This window comes from Macrobrachium rosenbergii, chromosome 56 (assembly GCF_040412425.1).
Source record: "Macrobrachium rosenbergii isolate ZJJX-2024 chromosome 56, ASM4041242v1, whole genome shotgun sequence".
Classification (NCBI taxonomy): domain Eukaryota; kingdom Metazoa; phylum Arthropoda; class Malacostraca; order Decapoda; family Palaemonidae; genus Macrobrachium; species Macrobrachium rosenbergii.
Window position 1 is genome coordinate 22,959,727 of NC_089796.1, and position 25,019 is coordinate 22,984,745.

The 25,019-nt window shown below is 37.9% G+C and overlaps 1 protein-coding gene across 5 annotated transcripts in view; it reads right to left on the reverse strand.

Annotated features, from left to right (window-relative positions):
* Positions 1-166: 166 nt before the first annotated feature.
* The window catches only part of Fbxl4 (F box and leucine-rich-repeat gene 4), a 45,427-nt gene continuing 20,574 nt past the window's right edge, over positions 167-25,019 (reverse strand). For all 5 annotated transcript variants that reach the window (XM_067101287.1, XM_067101290.1, XM_067101289.1 and 2 more), the window contains exons 4-12: positions 24,642-24,840; positions 24,280-24,441; positions 22,588-22,828; positions 16,575-16,700; positions 15,340-15,574; positions 8,739-8,900; positions 7,172-7,334; positions 6,255-6,443; positions 167-1,411 (exon numbers count right to left, since the gene is read on the reverse strand). In XM_067101287.1, coding sequence (XP_066957388.1) covers positions 1,267-1,411; positions 6,255-6,443; positions 7,172-7,334; positions 8,739-8,900; positions 15,340-15,574; positions 16,575-16,700; positions 22,588-22,828; positions 24,280-24,441; positions 24,642-24,840 — 1,622 coding nt within the window. In that variant the 3' untranslated portion in view covers positions 167-1,266. The remainder of the gene's footprint in view (positions 1,412-6,254; positions 6,444-7,171; positions 7,335-8,738; positions 8,901-15,339; positions 15,575-16,574; positions 16,701-22,587; positions 22,829-24,279; positions 24,442-24,641; positions 24,841-25,019) is intronic.

Sequence of the window (25,019 nt, forward strand, 5' to 3'; positions counted from 1 at the left end):
GGAGTAAACACCATCAATCTTGTCTTTTAGCAAGTCACAACTCTTAAACCCAATCATCTTAAAACCTTGACACCTTTTTTTTTATTACTACAAAAACCTGCTTAATATTATAGTGCAATAAATCATTGTTAATGGAACTCTGTTATGCTATTAATCAAAAACAGAGGAAAACACCTTATCACTTTAATATCTAATGACTAGAAAGAAATAATAATGTTCAACATCTGAAACCTGGTTAACAGAAAATTACATTGGACCTTGGTTTACAAAATACGTAACGAGGTATGTGTAACATGGACAATAAAGACGGCATTATAGCAATACATTTTCTAGCATTTGTGGCATCCTGTTACTTAGCTGTCTAGTAACAAAAATGCCTGTATGAAAACATGTTGCATTAATACTTGATACCAAAAAATATCACCCATGTGGCATTTGATTAATGTACTGTAATACAATCGTGCCTACATTGACAATACCATAAACAAGGGTTTATGTACATTATCCTATCATCCTGAATGTGAAGGAATGTCATATTTCATCCACACAAATACTGTGATAATGCATTTTGAAAAATGCGAACCATTAAGATTTGAGCCTGAAAATTCTAATGCTGTGGTATCAATCCTTTAATACCATCAAAAGGTGATATTTTAGAAAGATGCAAAACAATAGTAATGAATCATATAAAATTTCATAAAACTTTCAAAAAATTTGATGTTAGTCCCTTACTTTTTACCACAATAGTGGGTTCACTCTTGTAAAGGACATTTTGTACTGTAAGTATTTTAAAGCTATTGAGGATTTAATTATTTTAAACTGTGAGACTGCAACAATCATTTAAAATGAGACCCAAAAATGGAGAAAATTAAAATGTTGGAAGTATGGTAACCTTAAAATTATAACTAAACTCTTTATATGTATACAGTTGGTAGAACAATTTCAGCAATTATGGGTGACAACTAGACAACGACAATTTCTGCTTTTAAAATCTAGGGTCAGAATTTGTCCAATTTATGACAATGTTTGAATAATATAAAAGTTCTTGAATTTGCAATGCTCACCCTTTGCCATAAATATATTCCTAAATATGGAATCTTAAAAAGTATCCGACGAACATAATACACATCAGCTTCTGCCAAAATGACTATTTAAAATTTAAAACAAATACTGTAGTCTCAACATAAAGAAAGCATATGGTATATGAGGTTACTGAAAATTTGGGTGTCGGCGAGTTATGCTCAGATCTTATGGAAGAAATTTTCATTATATTATACGAACTTGATGACAAATCCCCCCTTTGATGTCAACATGTGGGAACTGAGTTGAACACTGCTGGATAAACGATGCATGGATCTGCTCACAAAAGCTCACATCTAAAAGTTCCAAATGCTTGCAACTTTGCAACAGTCTGAAAGGAAAGCAACTGACTTCACTCAGGCATCCTTTGGAAGTGGATAAATAAATTTAGGCCAAGATGGTAAATGACCATAAAAGTCTAGTCACAATTTTTATGCAACAGAAACTTACACTGGGTGTCTAAATCTAGCTCTGTAAATCATTAAAGCATTGAAATCAATCAAAATGAACTTACTGACAACAACATAGTAACTTTGCAAGGGATTTAGCAATTTCTCAAAACCAATGAAAACTAAGATAAAAATTTTCCGATTTCTGAAATCCTAATGTATGTCAAACTTTAAATAAGTCTTCATGGGTTGCAGGAAATAACAGGCAGGTTACACTGAGGTTGAGGGGGGTGGACTTCCCATTTTTATAACTGGTCAACATTGGAAACTGTGGTGGGCAATTTTAAGACCAAATCTCGTTAACTTTAGTTAAAACTAAAAGGTAACTATGTTGCAAGATACCACAGCTTTCTCTAAACATTACCAGTATGAGCATTTTCAGTTATACTCTAACATGGAATAACAAGCGATACTCAAGAGTATCCAAGGTAATATACTATCTTCATCTTAATCTTAGCAGTAGTGATAAAGTGAAACCAAATAGGAAAGACCTACATTCAAGCAAGATTTGTTTTGATTTTTTCTTGATAAACTGATAAAATCCAAATATGAAGGTTAAGTGTTCAACTAGCCACTGATAAAATCCAAATATGAAGGTTAAGCATTCAACTAGCCATATTGTTTTTTTTTTTTGCCTAGTGTTAGGTTCATTATTCTAAATTTGAAAGTTCGTGACATCTGGTAGTAAAGTAAATCTACTAAAAACAGAGCTGGAGCCAGACCTATAGTTTCACAACTGATTACCTAGGATCAAGATGATAATACATCACTGCAAGGTACTACAATAACCGTCATAGTAAAGCTGAAGAAATCCCCTCATCAAAATTTGTGAAGGTTTATGCACAAATTACACTCTTCAAGAAAGCAAAATAACAATGACATACCAGACAGAGAACAGTCCTCCACATGTAGGTCAGGCAAATCCTGAATGGACAGGGCATATGAAACCAAAACCCTGTCATGGTCACAGGTGAGACTCAGCAGGTAGATACCATGGGAAAGGCAAGAATCACTGCAAGTGGATGCACCAAAATAAAGGCAGGATATGGAGGAGGTGCATGACTTCCCAGCAAGTAGTCAAGATCATAGGAACCATAGATACTAAAGTGACAAAGGTATCCGTAGTAGGGCCTAAAGTAGTGGTTGGCACTGGAACATATGCAAGATACAAGAGCACGGGATACACAGGTAAAAAGTACCGCAAGGCCTTGAATGCTGCACCCTTTAAGGTTACAGGATGACTCATAAGACTGGATAGCAAAAAGGATGACTCATAAGATTGGATAGCAAAATAAACTTGAGTCAACTATGAAGCCGAGGCTGTGAACACTGAATGTTGAGGTCATGGAATTGGACACGAGAGCTGGAAGGGCGTAATACATGGAGCAGGCTGACGACACGCAGGCATCCAGATACATGGAGGCAGTCATGTACATGGGCCAACCATTAAATGCTGACATGCACTGTCACACACTAGTGACTGCAGAGATCATATACCTAAGAAAAGAGGAGAACCCAGGAGCTGAGGAATATACACATTGGCACACAGCTGAGGAGGCTGAAGCCATGAGAACAGCAACATCATTAGACAAAGGAAGAAGAAAACAAGACACCAAGACTGCAAGGACAGTGACACTAGAAGCAGCAGCTAACTCCTGAGCCTCAAGTTAATGATGGCAAGGAACTTTCCCTGAAAAGCAGACGTAACTTGAGACTGTAGCCTAGTACAGGAGTCATCAATCACATTCCTGAATGCACAGGTTGATGAAGAAGGCCTTGGTTGAGCAGGATGCTGAGAGTGCAAGTAGATGGATGGCATGAATGCGGAGGTAACAGAAACAGCAAACAACAGACCTGGCAAGACCCTAAGAGGGGTAGCTAGGAAGCCCTCAAATGAGGGAGACATCCACAAAGATGATACTACTCTGGAAAGTAGGCAGTCTAAGTAGCTAGGGGATGAAGGAGCCTCATCCAAAGACACTCATGATTTGGCTCTCCTAGTCATGGTGTGATGAGCTGAACTTGACAACTTGCCAGCAGAAAAGGAAGAACATCACTTCTAAACACGATGTTAACCAAAACAATACCATTATTGTTTAGACCAATCCCCGCAAACTGCACAAGTAAGGTCAGAACACAGCCCCAACAAGAAAGGTACTGCAAATAGAGATCCTTCTCCAAGGACAACATAAGAATGCAGCAGGAACTACCAATCCCACCAGCACAAGAACACTGAAGTATTATGACAATGGGAATCAGAATGCCAAAACAAAATACAATCAGTATTAAACATCACAGGATCCCATACATCATTAAACACAGCAGAGGCGTTGGCAACTTGTAGAAAGAATGTCTGCACATCTAAACACTACCGAGGTGTGCTGAAAAATGATTATTAGCATATCTGCAAGGATCTGGGAACTGGCTAAGTATGTATGCTGAAACTGTTAACTTTGAAATGCTTTGCTGTGCACAACTGATACATTCTGCACAGTTAAGGGCTATTTTATGAATAAGTTTGTAATATTATTATTATTATATTCAGAAGATGAACACTATTCATATGGAACAACCCCACAGGGGCCATTGACTTGAAATTCAAGCTTCCAAAGAATATGGCATTCATAAGGAAGTAAGAGAAGGTAAAGAGAAATAGTGAAGAGTTCTCACTTACTAAAAAGAAAGATTAATAAATTAATAGATAAAAATGTATTATAATGCAAGGAGAATAATATTAGGGTAGTAATGCTTTGCATCTTCGCTTGAACTTTTGAAGTTCCACTTGCATGACATCCTCAGGGAGACTGTTCCACAGTCCAACAGTGTCAGGAATAAAGGACTTCTGGAACTGAGAAGTTTGACAGCGAGGCACATTTAATGCATAATGGTGCTGCTGTTCTGCGAATCTGGTTGCTCTCGGCAGGAAAAGGGGGTCAGGGATCAATTGTGAATATGAAAATTTCTATTAAAATACAACTTATGAAAAAGTGACACAAGAAACTTACCTGTTGATGGTCATTAGAAAACAGAAACCTACCATCACAAACAACTCTATCTGAAAGTTATAAATCTCTGACAGAAGCATACATCCACACCAGAGAACAGTATTCTAGTAGAGGAAGCACAAATGATCTACAACAGGTGGCACTGATTATATCACTGTTGTAAATATATGAGGCCTTACAAACAATACCTAACTTTCATCTGGCACTTGCTGAAACTTTCACTAGATGCTTCTCAAAAGTAAGATGAAAGTCAAAAGTTATGCCTAGAATAGTTAAAGCTTCAGACTCATTCAGAAAAGTCCCATCCACCTGAAGGGGAGGCTGGGGTGGAAAACCTGTATGAGATCTGCTAATCAATAGTGTTTTTGTTTTACTTGAGTGCAGCCTCACATCCCACCCACTACATCATTCACTGATCTGGTCCATGTCTCGATTGAGACTGAGGGCAGCCTCATTTCTCATAAGTGGAGACTACTACACCCACAAGTGTTGAATCATTGGCATACTGAACAACCTTGTTTTCCAGGCCAACAACCATATTGCTTGTATACACCAAAAATTAAAGTGGACCAAGAACACTACCCTGCAGAACTCCGGACACAATAGGTCTCTGTTCACTAAAGATTCCATCAACAGCAACTTGCTGCTGCCTACCTGTAAGGAAATCTTGAAATAATTCTAAAACATATCACTTACTCCAAGATTCTGAAGTTTATAAAAAAAGTGCCTCATGATTTACTAAATCGAAAGCAGCACTAAAACCTATTTGAATTTCTCTACACTCAAAACTCTTCTCAAGGTTCAATTGCAAATAGCATGTCAAGTCTAAAAGAGCATCACAGATGCCTAACTGCTTTCTATTATGCATATTGACTCTCAGCTAACAATCCTTTAGATTCCACATATATATAATGGCTTAAAAACAAGTTTTTCAGCAACTTTGGAGAGCACAAGGAGAATAGAAATTGGTCCGTTTACTGCAACCTGCAGATACGCCACTCTTTGGAACAGGCACCGTATTACTAGGCTTGCACTCATTTGCAAAGATACGCCATCGATATAAAAATCTATAGAATCTACTAATCTTGGGAGACAACAAACTAGCAACTTTTTTAAAAACAAAAGGAAGAAACCAGCAAGATCTCCAGCCCAGCTATCAAGATTATCCAGAATTTTCTTAACATCCCTGGAAACAAAATGCAAATTTTGTAAGAATAGGTTTAGGATGACAAGTATCAGGGAGGGGGGCATCCTTAGCTGACTGCTTAGTTTCAGAAGCTCAAAGCAGTTCAGCTTTTTCCTAGGGCCAGTAACCAATATACCATCATCTGTTAGTAGTGGTGGAATGGAAGGTGAGCCTGACCGAAAGACAGATTATGCCAATCTGGTGCACCACAGATGGGGCCGAGTAATTCCTTCAAGTTTCCTCTTCAAGGAATTATTGTAATTTCTCCTGGCTTGCTATTAAGACAGGTGACAGAGATATGCTTACAATCGGATTTAAACACATCTGAAATTTCTCTGAAGATTCTAAGAGCTTCTAATTGCTGTGACCTAATAAATTTAGCATCCATACTTTACTACCTGATTAGTTAAAGAAGAAATTGGAGATGTATTAAATTTGTTTTTATATGTTAAAAATTAATAACATTTCCAGTAAATTTTTGTACTGCTTAAAATTCCTAAAAATATGAAACTAATGAACAAAATAATCACACACCTGTACACGGCATCAGGAGTGATGTTCCTGGTACCCATAATATCCAACTGTGTCAACTGTGAGGACTGCATTGTCAACTGGTTTAAATCATGATCAGTCAGAGTCCTTAGAGCCGTAAGATAAAGACGCTTGAGGTTTTTGCATCCCCGTACTAGCTCTCCCAAACCTTCAGTGATGACACCACACAGCCTTCAAAATAATGGTATTATTAACTATTAGACACTAATATTAAGCAAAAGAATAATAATATTAAGCAAAAGAATACAGCATATAAAGTACAGTACTGGACAAAGTAATATTAACATTTACAAACTTATTTCTGTCTACAGTGCTGGAGAAATTTCCTCTTAAATTAACTGTATCTGGACAAGCATAGAAAAGTAATGATACTTTGAAGGCAAATTATTTTACTAACATACATTACTTGAGAATGCAACTACCACCAAAAGTACTAACATATGCTTGAAAAATGACAAATTTTTAATCATTTTGTATTTTTCATAACTTATAAACCTGAGGTCTCTACATATGGAGAAAATCTAAAAGCACAAGCTGGATCCAGTTTAAAAATAGAACAAGGTTGGTGGCACGAGTGCATTAGCCAATGGGAAAAGAGAGTAGGCGGAGCCTGGCCTCTCTCCCATTCACATATGCCGTGGCACATTAGTTATCTCTCAAACAGTCTTCATGCAAGACAAGCGCTGCCTTTCTAGCTTAGAAGCCGTTTGTTATGCACATCCTATTCATTCTTCACCTTGGCGTTCTGGTTTTTTCCATTATTTTTGTTTGTGTTTCTATGATATATTTGTGAATATCTGTGTGTTTTTTAGATGCAAACTCATGAATCATCTCAGAAGGCTAAGCCTCAGAGGAAATGTCCTGGGGTAGGTAACAACCCTTAACAATTTGCTACTTACGCCCAACCAAGATCCAAATCTTGAAGAGTTGGGATGCATGCAAGGGCTCTCAGTCCACGTGTTGTTAAGCTATGAGTCTTCCAGGCATGTAAAGACCTGAGGCTTCGGTTGAATGTTGCCAGAGTTAAAGCAATCTCATCCATTTCAAGTTGTGTACAGTAATCTAAGAAAAAAAATTGCCATAATTAGGAATTACAATGATATAATTACAATGATACACTTTACTGTACATACAAATAAGAACACACTAGTCATAATATGTATGAAACTTGAAACAAATACAAACAAAAGCAAATATTACCTTACCAGGTGCACAAAACACACTATAAAAGTACACCTTCAGCATATTTACAAAACCACTCTAAACATGAACATATTAAAAAAATGATCTTCCTGTCAATCTTACCTGAAAGGTTACTGATAGTCATAAAATTCTGTGCAATATTTTTTTTCTTCTATTAACAGTTTTTTTTCATCAATCCTGGTACAATGATTTCATGAAAATATCTACAGGATGTAAACTACAGGCTGACATCAAAGCAGAAGTATCCTGTACTTTTCAACTGTGTTTTCAAACTAACACAAGTTACATATGTAATGCCCTTTTGCTGGAAGTTCTATAAGATATTAGACATACTCCAGTTGCATCTTCTTTAATTCATAGGTAAACACTGACAGCTATACAGTATAAGCAATATGAACTAAAATGGTATACTGTGTATCACCTTAAGCATTTTTACATCAACTTTACCCTTTATGGGTTAGATGGAAGAGTTCTAAGTATTACTGTCCTATGCTCTTTCTGCCTAAATTCTCAGTTCTAGGTCTTCATCCTTCCCCCTTCTCTGTGATTTCCTGGGTCTTCCTGCACAACCTGGTCCTGCCACTTCCACAGTTACTGTTCTTCTGACAAACTGGTTCTCCCATCCTTTCCAGTCACATTTCCAAATCATCTCAAACTTTGATTTTTCAGGAACATAATACCACATCTCTCCACTGATTCCCAATGTACTCTAGCCTTGAGTTTTATCATTCTATGGCCTGGGATTTTTCCATTTTTCTCTTCCCAAGGACTACTTTAACCTTTCCAGCCATCATGTTCTCTACTGGTCTCTCTATTATGCAAGGTCCCCCATTTCATGTTCATTTTCTTCATTTAGAAGTTTTCAAAATACTGAATCAAACATTCTGGTATCTCCATTTTCTCCTTTTATCTCCATTTTCAATTTTTGTATACTTTACCCTTCCTACATCTCCACCATCTTTCCTCAGTTATTAGCTATCCTGAATATTTTCTCTTTTTCCTCTGCTATGATGAGATTCTGATTCAATTCCTCTTAATTCATCTACTTTGACCCTGCCACCTGCCTTTCAGCCTAACTTCTCTTTTCACTGTATACACCCATATCCTCTTCCCTGCCTGCCCCATCTTCTCTAGAATTTGCCGTTTGTACTCCTTCATTCCACCACGTCGTCTCTCTATAACCCTTCCAAATAAAACCCCGAATATTACCTTTGCTGACTTGTATGCATTCTACAGACATACAGTGGTAAATATGATACATACTCAAGCTCAGGTGTTGTAGGTTTCCTGCATGTTGCAATAAAAGCTGAAGGGTGTGGAAGTCAATACGAGTTCTTGATAAATCAAGACGGCTAAGCCCTCTGGCTTTCTTCAGCTCTCTAAATCCAAGGTGATCTACTTTACTGCAGTTAGCCATGCTAAGTTCTGTAAATAAGTAGAAACAAACTCACAAAATTAACATAAACAGCAGTTAAAGTAACTCATAAAATTATCATCATCATCAGAATAAAACAGTGAGAGTTACTCATAAAATGATTACGAACAGAACAGTGAAAGTAACTTATAAAATGATTGACATAACAACAGAACAGTCAACGCAATTCATAAAATGATTGACATAAGAATAGAATAGTAATTCATGAAATTATTAATATATGATTAGAACAGTAAAATCACATAAGCATTTTTGGGGGAAATATCGGCTATTCCAGGAAAGAAATCTAGACACAAAAATTCAAGCTATGAAACACTTTCACACCGATATACTTAAACTCTAAATTTAAAGATTTTCTGGTAAACAAAAATTATAAAATTGTGTAACAGTCCAAAGCAAATATCATACTGTTTACAAGAATAAAGAAGTGAACAATACACCTTTGCAAGCACAGCAACTTGTCCTCTAATCCACGAAAGTAATAGAAATGTATGACAACATCTGAATAATCTTTGACTTGGGAGGCATGCTCTCAATACTAATTTGAGGAATCATCATACATTTATCAATGTAAAATTGACAAATTTTTAAATAATTTGTATCTATCATAGCTAACAAACCTACGGTCTTAACGTGAGGATAAAATCTTGTAGCACCAGCCGGAAACAGGTAAAAAACATATAAAATTGGTGGCCAATCAGATGGGAGAGGAGGCATCAGCTGACCTTGCTTAACCCGAGAGCACCATGAAACATCAGTTTCTTGCAGCCCAGGGAATCACTTTGAGGGGTGGTAAGAGGTGGACAATATACGTTAGGACCGTAGGTTTGTTAGCTATGAAAAATACAAATTTATTAAAAATTTGTCATTTGTTCATATGCGGAACAAACCTAGGTCTTAATGTGAGGACAGACTCACCTCTGGTGGAAGGAAAGGAAAGTCTTAAACTGACTGGAGGTTCAGCTGACCTGGTCTCATTTCCTGATTACACTAAAGCAGAGGAAAGAGACGTATGCCACCGACTTCTCTGATAAAGTTTACCAAACGATCAGACTACTGGGCTAATACACAATATAGAGGAACACTGTATAAGTGGAAGTTTAAGAGCTATATCTGTTCAGACAACAACCCTAAGTTAGCCACCTATTTGTTTGTTATCATTCCTCTCTCCCCTTGTCAGAGAGAGGAAGGACTAGCTTTGGCAAGAAAAATATTTGCGTATGAATAAACTTTCTCAAACAGAAAGGCCACTCACTTGCCTGTATCTAACTAGTTCCAGCTCATAATGGATCAATCTTCCTACTGCCTGTGGGTAGAGAAGGAGGAAAAGGGAAATGAAAAAAAAAACAAGTCATCTCATTCACTCTCACTTTCATACCATCATCTTAGGTAAGATACAAACTGTCCCGCTTGGGGCACTGGATGAGCTACACAACTTGAGCAGCCACCACCAGACCCAAGGAAAAAGTGTCCAAGAACCTGTGGGCAACGTTCCGAAGATAGAAGGATGTGAAGGTTGGTTTGACGAACCCCAGTACCAGCCTTCAAAATCCTATGAACAGATACGTTCTTCTTCAAAGCTAATGAAGAGCCTAAACTCCTAACATCATGTGCCCTTGCACACACTGTGTTAGAATCTGAGGTTGTAGAAGAGCTTTAAGCATGTCTAATAACCTCATGGAGCCAGGAGGAGATGGTATTCTTTGACACGTCTTACTTGATCTGGCCTGTGCTTACAAAAAGTCCTCAATGCCCCAGCCTGAGGTGAAGAGTCCTTTTTAGGTAACCACGCAGTGCCCTGACAGGACATAAGAGCAATTTGTCTGGGTCGTTATCATCAAAATCTCCCAAGTAGGGATGGAAAAGGATTCAAATCTGTCATCATGAACCAAAGAATTTTGAGTCTTGGCTACGAATTCTGGGACAAATTTGAAGGCTACAGACCCCCAAACCCTCGTCGTGTTTAATATTAGAAGAGAGACCATGGCGTTCTCCTACTCCCTTCAATAAAGCAAAAGCCAGTAAGACCGTTCTAAGGGTCAAGTCTCTCAAATGACTGTCGTAACAGTTCATATGGTGCTTGAGTGAGACTACTTAGTACCAGAATCAGATCCCATCTAGAAGGTTTGAGTTCTCTAGGAGAACAAGACTGCTCAAAGCTTTTGATTAGTAATGAGATTTCCCAAGAAGACAGGTCCACATCTTTTAGGTGCAGATCCAAACCCAAAGCAGCCCTGTATCTTTGATGGCAGACGCAAAAACACTTTTCTCCCTCTGGAGAAAAACTAGGACATCTGCAATTTGCTGAACAGAAGCTCTGACTGGAGAGAGACCTCTTTGACAACACTAATCACACTAGATGGCCCATTTTCCTTGGTACATGGCTGAGGAAGATTTTCTGAGATAGCCAGACATCACTGTTGCTGCTCTGCGAGAAAAGCCTCTGGCTCGCAGAGATGCCAGATAGTCTCCAGTCGGTGATATCTCTTGACGTGAGGCTGGCAGAGGAGGTTGTGCCATGGAGGGATCTCTCTGGAAACTGCTGACAGCAGGGCTAGTAGATTGGGGAACCATTCTGCAGGCGGCCACCAGGGAGTTACAAGGGTTATCCAGAGATTCTGGGAAATCATTACCCTGTTCATGACCTGATGGATCAGGCAAAAGGGAGGGAAGGCATAAACCTCCAGGTTGTCCCAAGGATGTTGTAGAGCGTCCTCCGCCACGGTGAAGGGGTCTGAGACAACCGAACAGAAGACCTCTATCTTCCTGTTGAATCTTGTTGCGAACAGATCTATCATTGGCCTTCCACGAAGGAGGAAAAGTCTGTCCACTATCTCCCGATGTAAGGACCACTCTGTCCCCAGGACCTGACCCTGATGACTCAGTCATTATTGTCCGCACAATGTCTATCAATTGCTATGTCTAGTGGTTCTGTAGGGAAGAGAGAAGGGAAGTTCAAAACATCCCCATTTCTCAAGGCTAGCAATGAATCCATGCTGATATACCTTGAAACCTTGGAGAGGGGTACATCTCTTCTTTTCAGCAAAAGGTTAACCCAAATATTAGCATTTAAATGGGTCAGATAAGAAACAGCTTTACCACCTGACTGTAAAAGCCTATTAAAGGGGGTACTGTCTTCTGAATCACCTAATGCAGATGAAGATATCTTGGCCACCACCGTTAACCATAAGTCTAACCAAACACCATCTGAAAAGCAGATGAGGCAGTCGACTCCAAGGTAGCAGCCTCCTGATGAGTAAAGGGAGGACCTTCCGACCTAACTTGATCTAGGGTCAATCCAAGACCCAATCCAACCAGGTCTGGGTTAATCTGTCTAGGGTACAACACCACATTAGGTGTTACATAAAACCTTCTATGTCAAGGCAGTGAGGGGGAATGGAAGTCTAAATGATCTACTAGAATGAAGAGAATTATCATGTCCAAAGATGAGAGAATTTACGTAGCCTAAGACAGAATCTGCATGATTCGAGCACAGCAGCTCTATAGAAACCTTTAAATCCTTCTTAGGACCGAGTACAGTCTCTATATCTGTAGGGACATCCAAAGAAGTCATTACTGATTCCTGAGAAAGATTATTGTACTCACGAATGAGTTCAATAACCTCAGCATACGTAGCAACAAATTCTGTTCTCTTCATCTTCTACCTCCTGGTCGCGAAGATCTACTCTATCAATCGGATCAGACGAACGTGGAACATCTTTATTAGTAACTGGGGCGTAAGCCCTTTTGGGTTCTAAACTCTTTTGGGGGCTCAGTAGCTCGATGATGACAATAGTGATCTTACCTGAGGGTCATCTCGTTCACAAGAGCGAGCGGCAGAATCTTCATTCCCATGCCACAGCCATGTGTCAATACAAGGCCGTGCATCCGTGACATCACATCCACAGCCAAGCAAACTTGAACAATGATCCCGATCCCTTCCAGGAGACTATGAACGTGAGAGATATTGAGATGCAGACGAAGAAGGCTATATAACCGAATGAATCGAACTGCCCGCACGTACACACTTATCCTCACAGACACAGACATGTGAAAGAACACGGCCGTGGGAGCTAAAGCAACGATCAGAGGCCCTCCTGGCAGACCGTGAACAGAGAGGGCTTCTGGAATGACAGGGGTTAACGACATGGCTGTGCAAGCTACAGCAGAAAACGTTTCTTGCAGGGGAACCCAAACAAGAAGAGTAACGGGGCGACAACAGCTGACGCTGAATACATATCCCTGTACATTTAGAACCCCTCACGTCCATCATAGAAGTGCAGGATCCAGAAGGCAACAGCTGTACTACCAGGATTTCTTAACAGGAGCCTTGTCATCCTTCCTATGAACACGAACAGGGGAAGATGACACTGCCGTCGATTTTCCTTTCGCCAATTTTTATTGGAGAGCTCTACCAAGGGATGAGAAGCTGCTGGACGTGACGCACCCCCGTCAGAGACACAGCCATGAGCAGGAGCAGGAGACCCAAGTCCGTGGTTGGATGATGGCGGAGACGAAGAGATAGAGATGGGTTCTAGGTCTTCTTAAACGAGGAGCAGCGACAAAGTCTTTAACCCTCCAACTGGGGATGGCCGAACGGGAGAAGATGATGATGATGATGATGATGACGAAGACGAAGGAGAAGGCAGAGATGGAGATCTGTGATGCTTCTTTAAAACACAGCCATACTTTCTCTGGGAAAATGATGTCAACTCTGTCGACCACCGCTCGAACAAGAGCATCAGGAGACGGAGCGGAAGTAGAAGTTTCCACCACTGGAGATGGCCCAAAACTCTGAACAGGAACCGAAGGTCTATGCAGAGGAGCGAGGAGTCGCTGAACCGGGAATTGTCAAGGCGGACGAGCTGGGAACGAGAGCAGGAGAAGTCACTGCAGCCGCCGTCTCACAACACTGGGGAGGGATGTGGCAACACTGGAACCGAAGCTGGCAACTGTCGAGGCGGCTGACACGGGAATGCAAGAGGACAGAAAATGGGATAACCCAAGGTTGGTATTCCTGGAAGGCCTAGAGAAGCCCAGATGCCAGGCAACTTCTGAGCCTCCGGTCCTGAAACAGAACAAGATAGCGCTGCCTCCCCTCTCGGGGTGTGGGGTGGGGGGGCTCCCCCCCACAAGAGTACAGGGGCAGCAACAGAGATAATATCTCCCGACCCCTCTCCTGAAACTTCCAAAGATGAAGCTATGGAAGAATGGGGAAGGGTAAAATCTTCTAAGGAAGAAGCAACTGGTGGAAGACTGGACAAGGAAGACGAACAAGGAGGAACCTGAGAAGCAGCCATCAAAGGAGGAGAAAACCCCTTCCAAGATGCTGCCTCCAACTTCCTCCTCTGCTGCCTCTTCTTGGCAAAAACCCTCCACTGCTCAGGAGGCCTAGAACAACATTCAGAACAGGGATTAGTAATACTACACACATTAGCGCTGAACCTACCGCAAACAGAATGGGGATCAGTCTCAAAAGAAGCCAGAAAATGTGAACGAGGGAAACCACCAACCCCTGGACATTTCCTCTGAGGCTTAGGAATGGGAGGCTGAGATGAGTTATGGGTTTGCATGATCAATGCAACACAAAAACACAAAAAGCACTAGTGCACAAACACACAGAATAGCACTATTTCATAACACAAAAGGCAAACCAAAGGAGAAAAATGGGCAAGGAAAACACCGGCCTCTAGCAAGGCGGTAAAGAAGAAACAGAATATGTCATGGCGCTCTCAGTTTGAGGAAGGTCGGCTAATGCCTCTCTTTCATCCAATTGGCTGAACCCCGTTGCCACCAATACCTTATTCTACAATTTTATATGTTTTTTAATGGTTTCCAGCTGGCGCTAGGAAATTTTATCCTCATGCCAAGACCTAGGTTTGATCCGCATGTGAACAAATTTCATTTACAAAGCAGATACATAAGATAAGTTATTTCTAGACTCTGTGTACTCAAGAAGGACCTGCTCTTAAATGAAGGATGTAAACTCAATCAAAATGCTTAAAGAATCTGCAGTTGTAAAGTGATGTGGGAAAGAGACTAAATGAAATACTTAAAAAGTGAGTAGATATCTGCTATAAAAAACTAATTTGCAATACAGTACTGTACTATCATTGTGTCTAAAATTTCAAAGTGGATTATTCTCTGGGATGGTGACGGGAAACTATGGATAAAGGGGAAGAGAGAAATATGACAAAAAGGAGGTCTTTATGATCACAAATAATTCTATAATAATGTTTTTGCAATTATTAACTGTTCTCTACAAACTTAATTCTATATCCTCAAGGAAAACTATTTCCCATACAAATATTCCCCCCTAAAAATTTCCACTTAACTTTTAAATAAATTTGCCCAACAGCAAAATCCTATGTTCCACAGCACTTTGTGTTCCTGTCTATAAATCCACACTTCTTGAGTAAATAATCTTACCTTGAAGATTGTAGCAGACATTCGCTATCATATACAAACAATAATTGTCAATGAAATGGCAATTGTTGAGCCGAAGAGTCGTAAGCTGTCGTCCACAAGTGTGTATGAATTCCATAAAGGTGCCAGTATCTACTGCATTATAAGGACCACACCAAGATAGGTCAAGACATGCAAGGAGGGAGCATCTTGTTCTCAAACATTCTAAGGTAGAGTTCTTAACTAGCCACCAGCAATTCTGAAATTACAAATGAAAATTCAAACCTAGCAACAATTCAATTCCACAGTATTTAGTGTCATCTCTGCAAATGTTTTTTCTGATCAACTCAGCTGATATGTCAAGACTTTCTTGATACGTTTTACACTAGTTACTTGCTCATTTTAACTAGCTACTGTAAAGGAATCAATTCTGAGCTGTAGCAAATATATTACTGGTCATAAAGGTTTACAGTGCACCTTTATTAATGCTTTACAATGTGATCTAGTTCAACCAAACCACTGCTTATTACAACATTTCAAAGGGTTATGTAAAAGAGAAACACTATAGCTGGAAACAGTTACTGATGAACAGCCATGTACAAAGCTAACAAAGAACATGAAAAAAACAGGAAAAAGTTAAAGGCTGTACAGATGCTCGAGTATCATGTAAGGTAAACTATAGGCAGTAACTTCTTACAAAAGATACACACATCAACTCAAGGATTATTACATCTTACTCTATCACCTCACCAAATTTCTGAGGCTTGTTAGAGTTTTGGTAGAATTATGCAGTTTTAAAAACATACTGAGGAATTCATTACAAAGTTATAGAAAATCATCGTCAATCTGTGCAGTTTATCACCATCTAATAGGTATTTTATACTTTACCAAATGAAAAAATTCTTGTAACATATTTTAAAAATTTCATGATCTTTATACAACCTCCATTCCAAATATTTTATTTTTATCTGAAATTAGGCATGCTTGTACTGCACTTCCATAAGGCTTAAGTTGAGATAATGTGGACCAATGTATGATTTTACATGAATATTAACATACTGACAGCTTTTGCTTAAAATGACTAACATTACACTATTAATTCTTTTGGAAAACACCTTGCCAATTCAATATACATAGGAAATGAAGTTTTAAGGTTTACATGTATCTAATTAAAACCATCTGAATTAGTTAAACTGGCAAGCAATATTGTGTTACACTAATACGTGCACTGGTGTCTTTTACGAACAACAAATATTCACCTTTAAATTTAACTTTATGTACAGGAAAGGATCAGAGGCAAACTTCTGGAGCAATTTGCAAGTGCAACAAAGCTGACAGAGACTCTTGATGTCCAACTGTTTGAGGATGTGCATGATAAGTTCCTCCTGAAAAGAAACATTTCATTAATCATCAATATTATTTTATCAAGGTACAATAGAAACGTTTTTGAAATAAGGTGAAAATCTATATAGAATTTTATAAATATATGTAAAAAATGTGTAAATATATGTAAACATTGTGTACAGTAATACATCGATCTTACATGCTTCGAGTTGTGCAAATTCAGACATGCGAACTTTTCATTGGAATCTAACTAGACTAATTGGCATAGACTATTTTTTTACAACACGTCACTTACAAAATCCTCGAGAAACCCTGCAGAAGTGGTTATGTTTAACTTCTGAAGTATTTAATAAGTTTTCATGCTTTTATGTCTAAAACTGGTATGAAAAATTTGTATTATTTTTATTTTTGTACATAAATACTGTATGATACTACCATACTTTACATTAAAATAAAGTAAAACCAGTCAAAATCACAAAACGGCTACTGATCTCTCTCTCTCTCTCTCTCTCTCTCTCTCTCTCTCTCTCTGTGACGAGAGATTTTTTATGCATGTGTAACATGTGCAGTAAATCACCCCTATTTACAGGGGATGCGTTCCAGACCCCCAGTGAATAGTTAATATCTGCGAATAATTAAAACCACCCCCTCTAACAATGCTTATACTGTAACTGCCTATCTTGAAAGTTCAAATACCAAATGTATACTTAAAAGTATCATCCTACATCAAATATACCTTAAATTATTATTGTATTACTGTATTAATCTTTCAAATTATATTATCATCATTATTTCCAAGTCATCTTAAACATTAGTACCCTTAAAAATATATACACACGTACAGTAAACCCTCCGTATTCGCGTTCTCACGATTTGCGGGCTCACCGATTCACGGGATTTTCTGTGGAACATATTCGCGGACTCACCGATTCACGGGATTTTCTGTGGAACATATTCGCGGGCTCACCGATTCACAGGCTTTTCTGTGGAACATATCTATAAATTATTAGCGAAAAATTCGGCAATTCAACTTTTGCATTGAGGAATATTCACTAATTAGTATATTTTGATGTTATTTTCAAGACTAAATGCATTTTTTTATGATAAAAAATGATTTACCAATTTTCAAATATTATTAAGAATTAATAATAATAATACTGTAAGATTAAATAATACGTAGCCCAAAGAGAGAAACTGGTTTTCTCTCCTTCATTCAGGACGGACCAGGACCTCATAAAACTAAGATATACTTAGGACCTCATTAACGCGAAGATAGATGCTCAGAATTGATACTATTGAAATATTAAAATTATATTAGTGTACCACTGAAATTATATTGAAATAATATAAAAGTGTTTCAGGATGATAGTATAACCATTTTTAGAGGGTAAATTTTATGATGAAATAATGATTTACAGTACTGTACAATAACACTAAAATAATAATTTAAGGTACACTTGATGTAGGATGATACTTTAAGTATACATTTGGTATTTGAACTTTCCAGATAGGCAGTTATAAGCACTGGGGGGGGGGTAGCAAGTATTCATGGATTTTAACTATTCTTTGGGGGGTCTGAAACACATCCCCCGTGAATACAGGGGGGGTTTACTGTACTTCTAATCCTTCCAGACAAAACTAATTTATATTCATCCAGCTGTGCTGGCACAGGCAAGAGAGAGAGATTTATCTTGTTAATCTCTTGAGGAATGTTAATCCATCTCTAAGCGACTGATAAAAAAATTTGTTTGTTTTTGTCTTCCGAAGATGTGTTACCTTTACGTACTAAGGATTTTTAAAACACTATATGAACACACACACACAGTGTGCATGTATGTTAATACCAACTGGTTAAAGAGACTCAAATTAGCAGTATGTTTTCCTGAGAGAGAGAGAGAGAGCTCTCTAAGTATTTATTTATCTATCTATTTATCTCTCACATTCTACTCTTTGGCACGCAAGAGAGACAGAGACAGAGAGAGTGTGAGAGAAAAGAAGAAAAATAGAGAAACTGATTTGATCACACTGTGGCAACATTTACCCTTGGTCAGAAATGTCAAGTAATTTGACATATTTGACAGGTTCACCCTCCCACCCTGACCTCCAAGACTCAAGGAAAAGATCGGGGTTGAAATTTGTTTAAAATTTTTCATAACTTACTATAGAAATGCATAAATGTTGTAATTACAGTATATTATTATTATTACAGTAAACCCCCTGTATTCGCATGGGATGCGTACCGCACCGCCCGCCCCCGGCGAATAGCTAAAATCCGCAAATACTTAAAACCCCTCTAAAAACACTTAGAACTGCCAATTTTGATAGTTTAAACAAGAAAAACCCTCTAAAAATGCTTATACCTGAGTATTTTAATAGTTTTATCACAAAAAGTGCATTTAGTCATGAAAATACAGTAATTATGAATATTTCTCAGTGAAAAATACTGCGAATCGGGGAATTTTCCGCAAACATTGGGTAGATACGTTCCACAGAGAAATCTACGAATACGCGAGTCCGTGAATACATGAGAACGGGAATACGGGGGGTTTACTGTATTATTATTATTATTATTTGAAAATTAGTACTTATTAGGTAAATCATTTATTTATCATACAAAACAAATAAACATATCATAAAACTTCTCCCATCTCAGTAAGAGAAAGACAGAACTGCGATAGGAAAGGAGAAAGAGAGATAAACGGGTCCCCTGAATGGAGGGGAGGAAACCAGTTTCCTACTATCTTTTTCTCTTTGAGTTCCATATTATTTCATAATATTACATATTATTTAATCTTACAGTTACATATTATTATTATCATTATTTGAAGGGATTAGACCCTCTTTTAAACAGGTCTTATTAAAAAGGTTGGCTGTATTATGCGAATTTATCTTATACAGTGTCTTTTCTATTTTCCTTATGATTAGCTGCTCAGCTCAGCGATGTTAGTCAGCAATGGCGACATTCATATTGGAAAAAGGATAGTGTGTGGAATACGGGAAGTCTTTTATTGAAATATCCAATCAGAAATCCTTCGTCGTCTGAATTCAGGTTCTGTTTCAGGTATCGTCGACATGTTTCGACCAGCTCGTTGCTCATCCTCTGGATGTGGTTGAAGATGATCTGGAGAAACAAAGTGCTTGGGTTGGTATTTGTGGGGGGTCTTGATCGGTGCTGAATTATGATTGGCTGCCCAGGCCAAGTCATCTTGGGCGGAGCAGTCTCTCCTATGTTGATGTTCAGGGCTCGTCTTGTGTGCAAGCGGCATTGTAGTGCTGGGGATGAATGGGAGAATTTCGATCCTCAGATGCCAAATTTTGATTCGCTCGTTCATTATGGGGGTCACTTTCGGTGCAGGTCTCCTGGCAGCCATGGGAGGAGAAAAGTTTTCCTGAAGTAATGCTGAGTTGGCTTTTCTCCTTCCCAATGTACACAATCTTCAAGAGTGCGCGGCGGTCAATGGTCGATAGATCATCAATTATTTCCATGTCCGTGATTATGTCTTTCTTGCTATTCTCTGGTTATGATGGTCCTGGTCATAGTAATTGACCAGAACTATCACGACATTGCAGCTTCTTGGAAGCATTGCACATTGGGAAGGAGAAAACAAAGTCCTAACATTACAGGAAACCTTTCTCCTCCCCATAGCCACAGGACCTGCACCAGCGCACCCCATAGCGTACAAAGCTTTTCAATCAAATTCGGCATCTGAGGTCTAAAAATCTCATTTCAACCCCAGTACTACAATGCTGCTTCTTAAACAAGACAAGCCCTGAACATCAACATGGGAGAGAAGGCTCCACCGAATGACCTGCCCGGAAGCTAATCATAATTCAGAAACGATCAAGACCCCCATAAATACCGACCCAGCGCCTTTTGTCTCTCTCCAGATCTTCTTCACGCCCAAAGGATGAGCAACGAGCTGGTGAAACATGTCGATGGTACCTGAAATAGAACCTGAATCCAGACAACGAAGGATTTCACTGATATTTCAATAAAAGCACTTCAGATTCCACACACTACTTTCCAATATGAATATCAGCCAGTTGCTGACTAACATCGCTGAGCCAGCAAATCATATATGAAAATAGAAAGACACTGTATAAGATAAATTTCCATAATACAATCAACCTTTTAATAAGACCTATTATTATTATTATTATTATTATTATTATAATTTTACTCTTAATAATATTTGAAAATTTGTACATCATTTTTTATAAAAAATGTATTTAGTCATGAAAATAACATCAAAATTCACTAATTAGTGAATATTTCTCAATGAAAAAGTTCATGAATTGCCAAATTTTTTGCAAATAATTTACAGATATGTTCCACAGAAAATCCCACGAATTGGGAGTTCGCAAATCGTGAGAATGCGAGTATGGAGGGTTTACTTATGTTTATTTGTTCTGTATACTGTAGTTTTATAGATAAACATGACTTACTTTGTTATTAATTATTTAATATTTTCCATGCTGTAATAAAAATTTTTTTCATTTCTATAGTGAATTTTAAAAGAATCAAATAGCTTCCCCAGTCTTTTCTCTGATCCTTCAGAGCAACAGGTGGGGGGGGGACCTAACCGTCAATTATCATGACATACTGACCACAAAAGTAGAAAATGTTGCTCTCTCTCTCTCTCTCTCTCTCTCTCTCTCTCTCTCTCTCTCTCTCTCTCTCTCTCTCTCTCTCTCTCTCTCTCTCTCTCTCACATTATTCTTTCTGTCTCCGTGATAATTCATGAATAATTTCACTCTTGATACTTAACTTAAGGACAACCCCATCTCTCTCTCCCCCCCTATACACTGGAATTACAGTATGGTATTAGGCTAACTTTTAAATGAAATTAAAGTGCTCTGAGAACATGATTTTGTCATAATTAGGGTTTAAACTCCAGAAATAAGCTTTCCTGTATGTATTAGTATTTTTAGTGACTGTACCAAACTTACGCGAATACTCGACCTTACATGAGGGTTTCTGGAACCTAACCTTGCGTAAATTCAAAGTATTGCTGTACACATCACAGTGATATGTTGCCAAAGACTGCTATGAAAGTTCTGTAACTACTTTCTACTCAAAGGCGAGAAATCTTGCTACTAATGAAGAATGAGACTGAGACAAAATTCCCAAGGTAGTAACTTTAAGATGGCATGCTTGTCGAGTATAACTTGTACTATTAAATTACAATATAGAGAGCTGTCACTTAAAATATATGATAATCCTACTCCATGTAATCCTACTATCAGAAAAACTAAGTATTAATCTAATATATATAAAAAAACGAAATTTATTCTGATCAATTAGTAGTTCATCCAAAACTAAATTTTACAAGCAAATCAAACACCGTCTAACCATGCTGTAAAAATTCATGGAAGATAAAAAAAAATAAAATACTGAGACAAAAAGTAAAGGATGAATCTGGTATGAAAGTGAGGTCCTTCCCCAAGTTGAGAAACTCAGCCAGCACTGAGTAACTACTGCTCATTGTGCCAAGAGCTGTGGCCAGCATTTTTAAAGTGTGTAGAAAATAAGTTTATGCAGAAAGAAAATGCAGTCAGTAAAAGCAAGCAAGGAAAGGGATCCAGCGATATGTACTAAATTAGACTGAAAGAATAATGCCATATCATTGAGCAACGATGTACTTAAATCACTAACAAACTACAATGCTCACCTTCTACAGAGAAAAAAATTTTAATTCCTCGTCTGATAGATGAACCACACCTAAATCCTAAATGTTTATTTCTGCATAACAATGTAACACATAATATCCATACATCATCTGCAGAAATTGCCATGTTCATAATTCCAATCTCTCACCTACAAACAACATAACTTAAAACTTCTATCATCTACTCCAGACAGCATCACTTGGCAAGTGCAATGTATCTACTTTTCACAAAAAGCAGTACAATATTCCACTGACTTACAGGCAACATATCAAAATAACCTCCACAGGTCCTTATATCAAGAGACTCCAGCTGATCTTCAATTAGATCACATTTCTTTTCTTTTTCCCTGTGACCAATGTCAGCTTTTTCTTCTCTTAAAAGGGTCTCGCAGCCTTCCTCATCATCATCATCTACTTCTCCATGATCATCCTCCATTAATTTCTTCAGATTCTCTTCAGACAGCAGAAACTGTACTCCAGCAAGAATATCTTCTTCTGATCTGTAGAAGTAAATTTCTATTACTTATTCAGAATTTCAACATTTATACATTCAGATGAACATGTTATAACTGCTCTTTACAATAATAACATTTGTTAAAACACTATTGTACAGAGACTTCTTAATAGGTATTGCTGCAATCACACATCTGATCTCATCTCATCAAATAACACTGATATAAATGATGATGGGCATTGAATCTTATTAATAATAAATGTTCAACCTACAAAAAAATAATTAATAGGTATAAGAATTATTGTACTGACGGAGGTTGCTGTTCTGACCCAATCTTTATAAAAACATACATAAACACCAGTCCAAAGTATAACATCAAAATTCTGCCAACACTATGATAACAGAAGACTACTACTATATCATAAAAGTGCTTTGGCTCCAAGCTGTTATAAATCTTGCACGTTTTTTCTTTTGTTCACTTAATGCACATTTTTTCTTTTGTTCACTTAACTCTCCATCCAAATGGCTGTTTAACTACCTAAATTCCCAAGCCTTGTTTACTAACAGCTATTTGAGCAGCCTTAGGAGAGGGTAAACACTGATCTTGGTGGTCTGGTTAAACCATAAGAACAATGCATTTGGCTGAGGCGGAAACTTGTATCCCTCCAAGTTAAGAAAAAAGCAACAATATTTTGGAATATTACAGCAACAGGCATGTGCAAATAAAGTGTTCTTCAAACCCAGAAATAATGTCCAACTACATTCCAGTAGGATGTGTAAGTTCACTTGTTACAAGCTTTACACAAGCTCAACAAGACCTTGTTAAACTATCTTTCTGTGGACATCTTTTTACAGGCCATAAATATAGTATCCTTGGGGAACAAGGTATTAGCTGGGAATGCTGTCAAAACTCTGATGTAAAATGCAAAACTCCATTATTTTCTTTGCTTTCCCTAAATTTACATCTCTCGTTCTATCTGAAATGTTCAATTTCCCTACTGATCAAAACTGAAACACTTACATTTTAACAGTTACTCATTAGTAAGGAGTGCCTATAGTGTATTATTATTAGGTAGTTCAACCAGACAACTGAGCTGAGTCATTTAAGTCTACAAGAAGACAATTATGTAATTACAATGTACTGTATAAATTTTAAACATCTGGTATTATCTATGGAGTAGCAATATTTCTAAATTTATATTTAATGTTTACAATAACATCTCGCTGCACCTCTGATGTTTCTTTGGAGTTGTTTAGAAAACAACGATTAACAACATGCATTTCTAATTCCCTAAACTTTTGTTAGTGGTGTACTCCAAAAATTTAAATGCTCACAATTAAAAAACTTCTGGTCCCATTTATTTTTAAAGGAAAATTAATGTATTTGACCATAACAACAATGGAAGCACTTGTAATAGATATACTGTGCAGCAGACATACAAATTATATATTCAATACTTATCTCTAAAGAAACTGGAAAATAGCCGAATGTCTTACATTGTTGCAGTATGGATTCCCAGTTTCATAATCTGACTGAAGATAGATTCTCTAAGCTCTGAAACAGATTTGCTGCCTGAATGAGTTGATCCTACGAGTAAAACAGCATCCAAGGCTGGGTAGTAGTTATGCTGTCGATGGTCAAACTCAACACGCAAAATACTGAAAAATGAATGAAGGAGTATAAGCATTCAGTGTTCTTTTTTTTCCAATTCATGTTCGGAGAGAGAGAGGAAGGAAACTAAAATATAAATGACTTTGCAGAAATGCGTGAGGAAGGCTGTATACTGTATAAATATACATTATACTGCATATATGTACTGTAAAAAAAATATGTCCTGACACAATCAGGAACTTCTCACTTCATAAGTCGGTGAGGCTGAGAGATAGGAGGAGAGAATATCCGAGCTGCTGCTTTCAACCCAAGCTGGGGCTCTCCTGACCAAAGCAGCACCCAACCTTGGCCCTCTAGAGATCCCCATACACGTACTACACTCCCAGGATTGTAGGTCTCATAAATATCAACTCGGATGGGATAAACTGCACATTCGTATCTTACATCTGAAAACAAAAGGAACACCTATATAAGTCGATACACGAATGTAAAAGATATCATAACAAAATAGTAAAACTGAAAACCCACCTTCTCTTATTCAATCTCTGATAAATACTTGTTAGGATTATTATAGGTGAAAATTACAATTCAAAACAAAATTAAAAAACATGGCCTAGTGCTATAT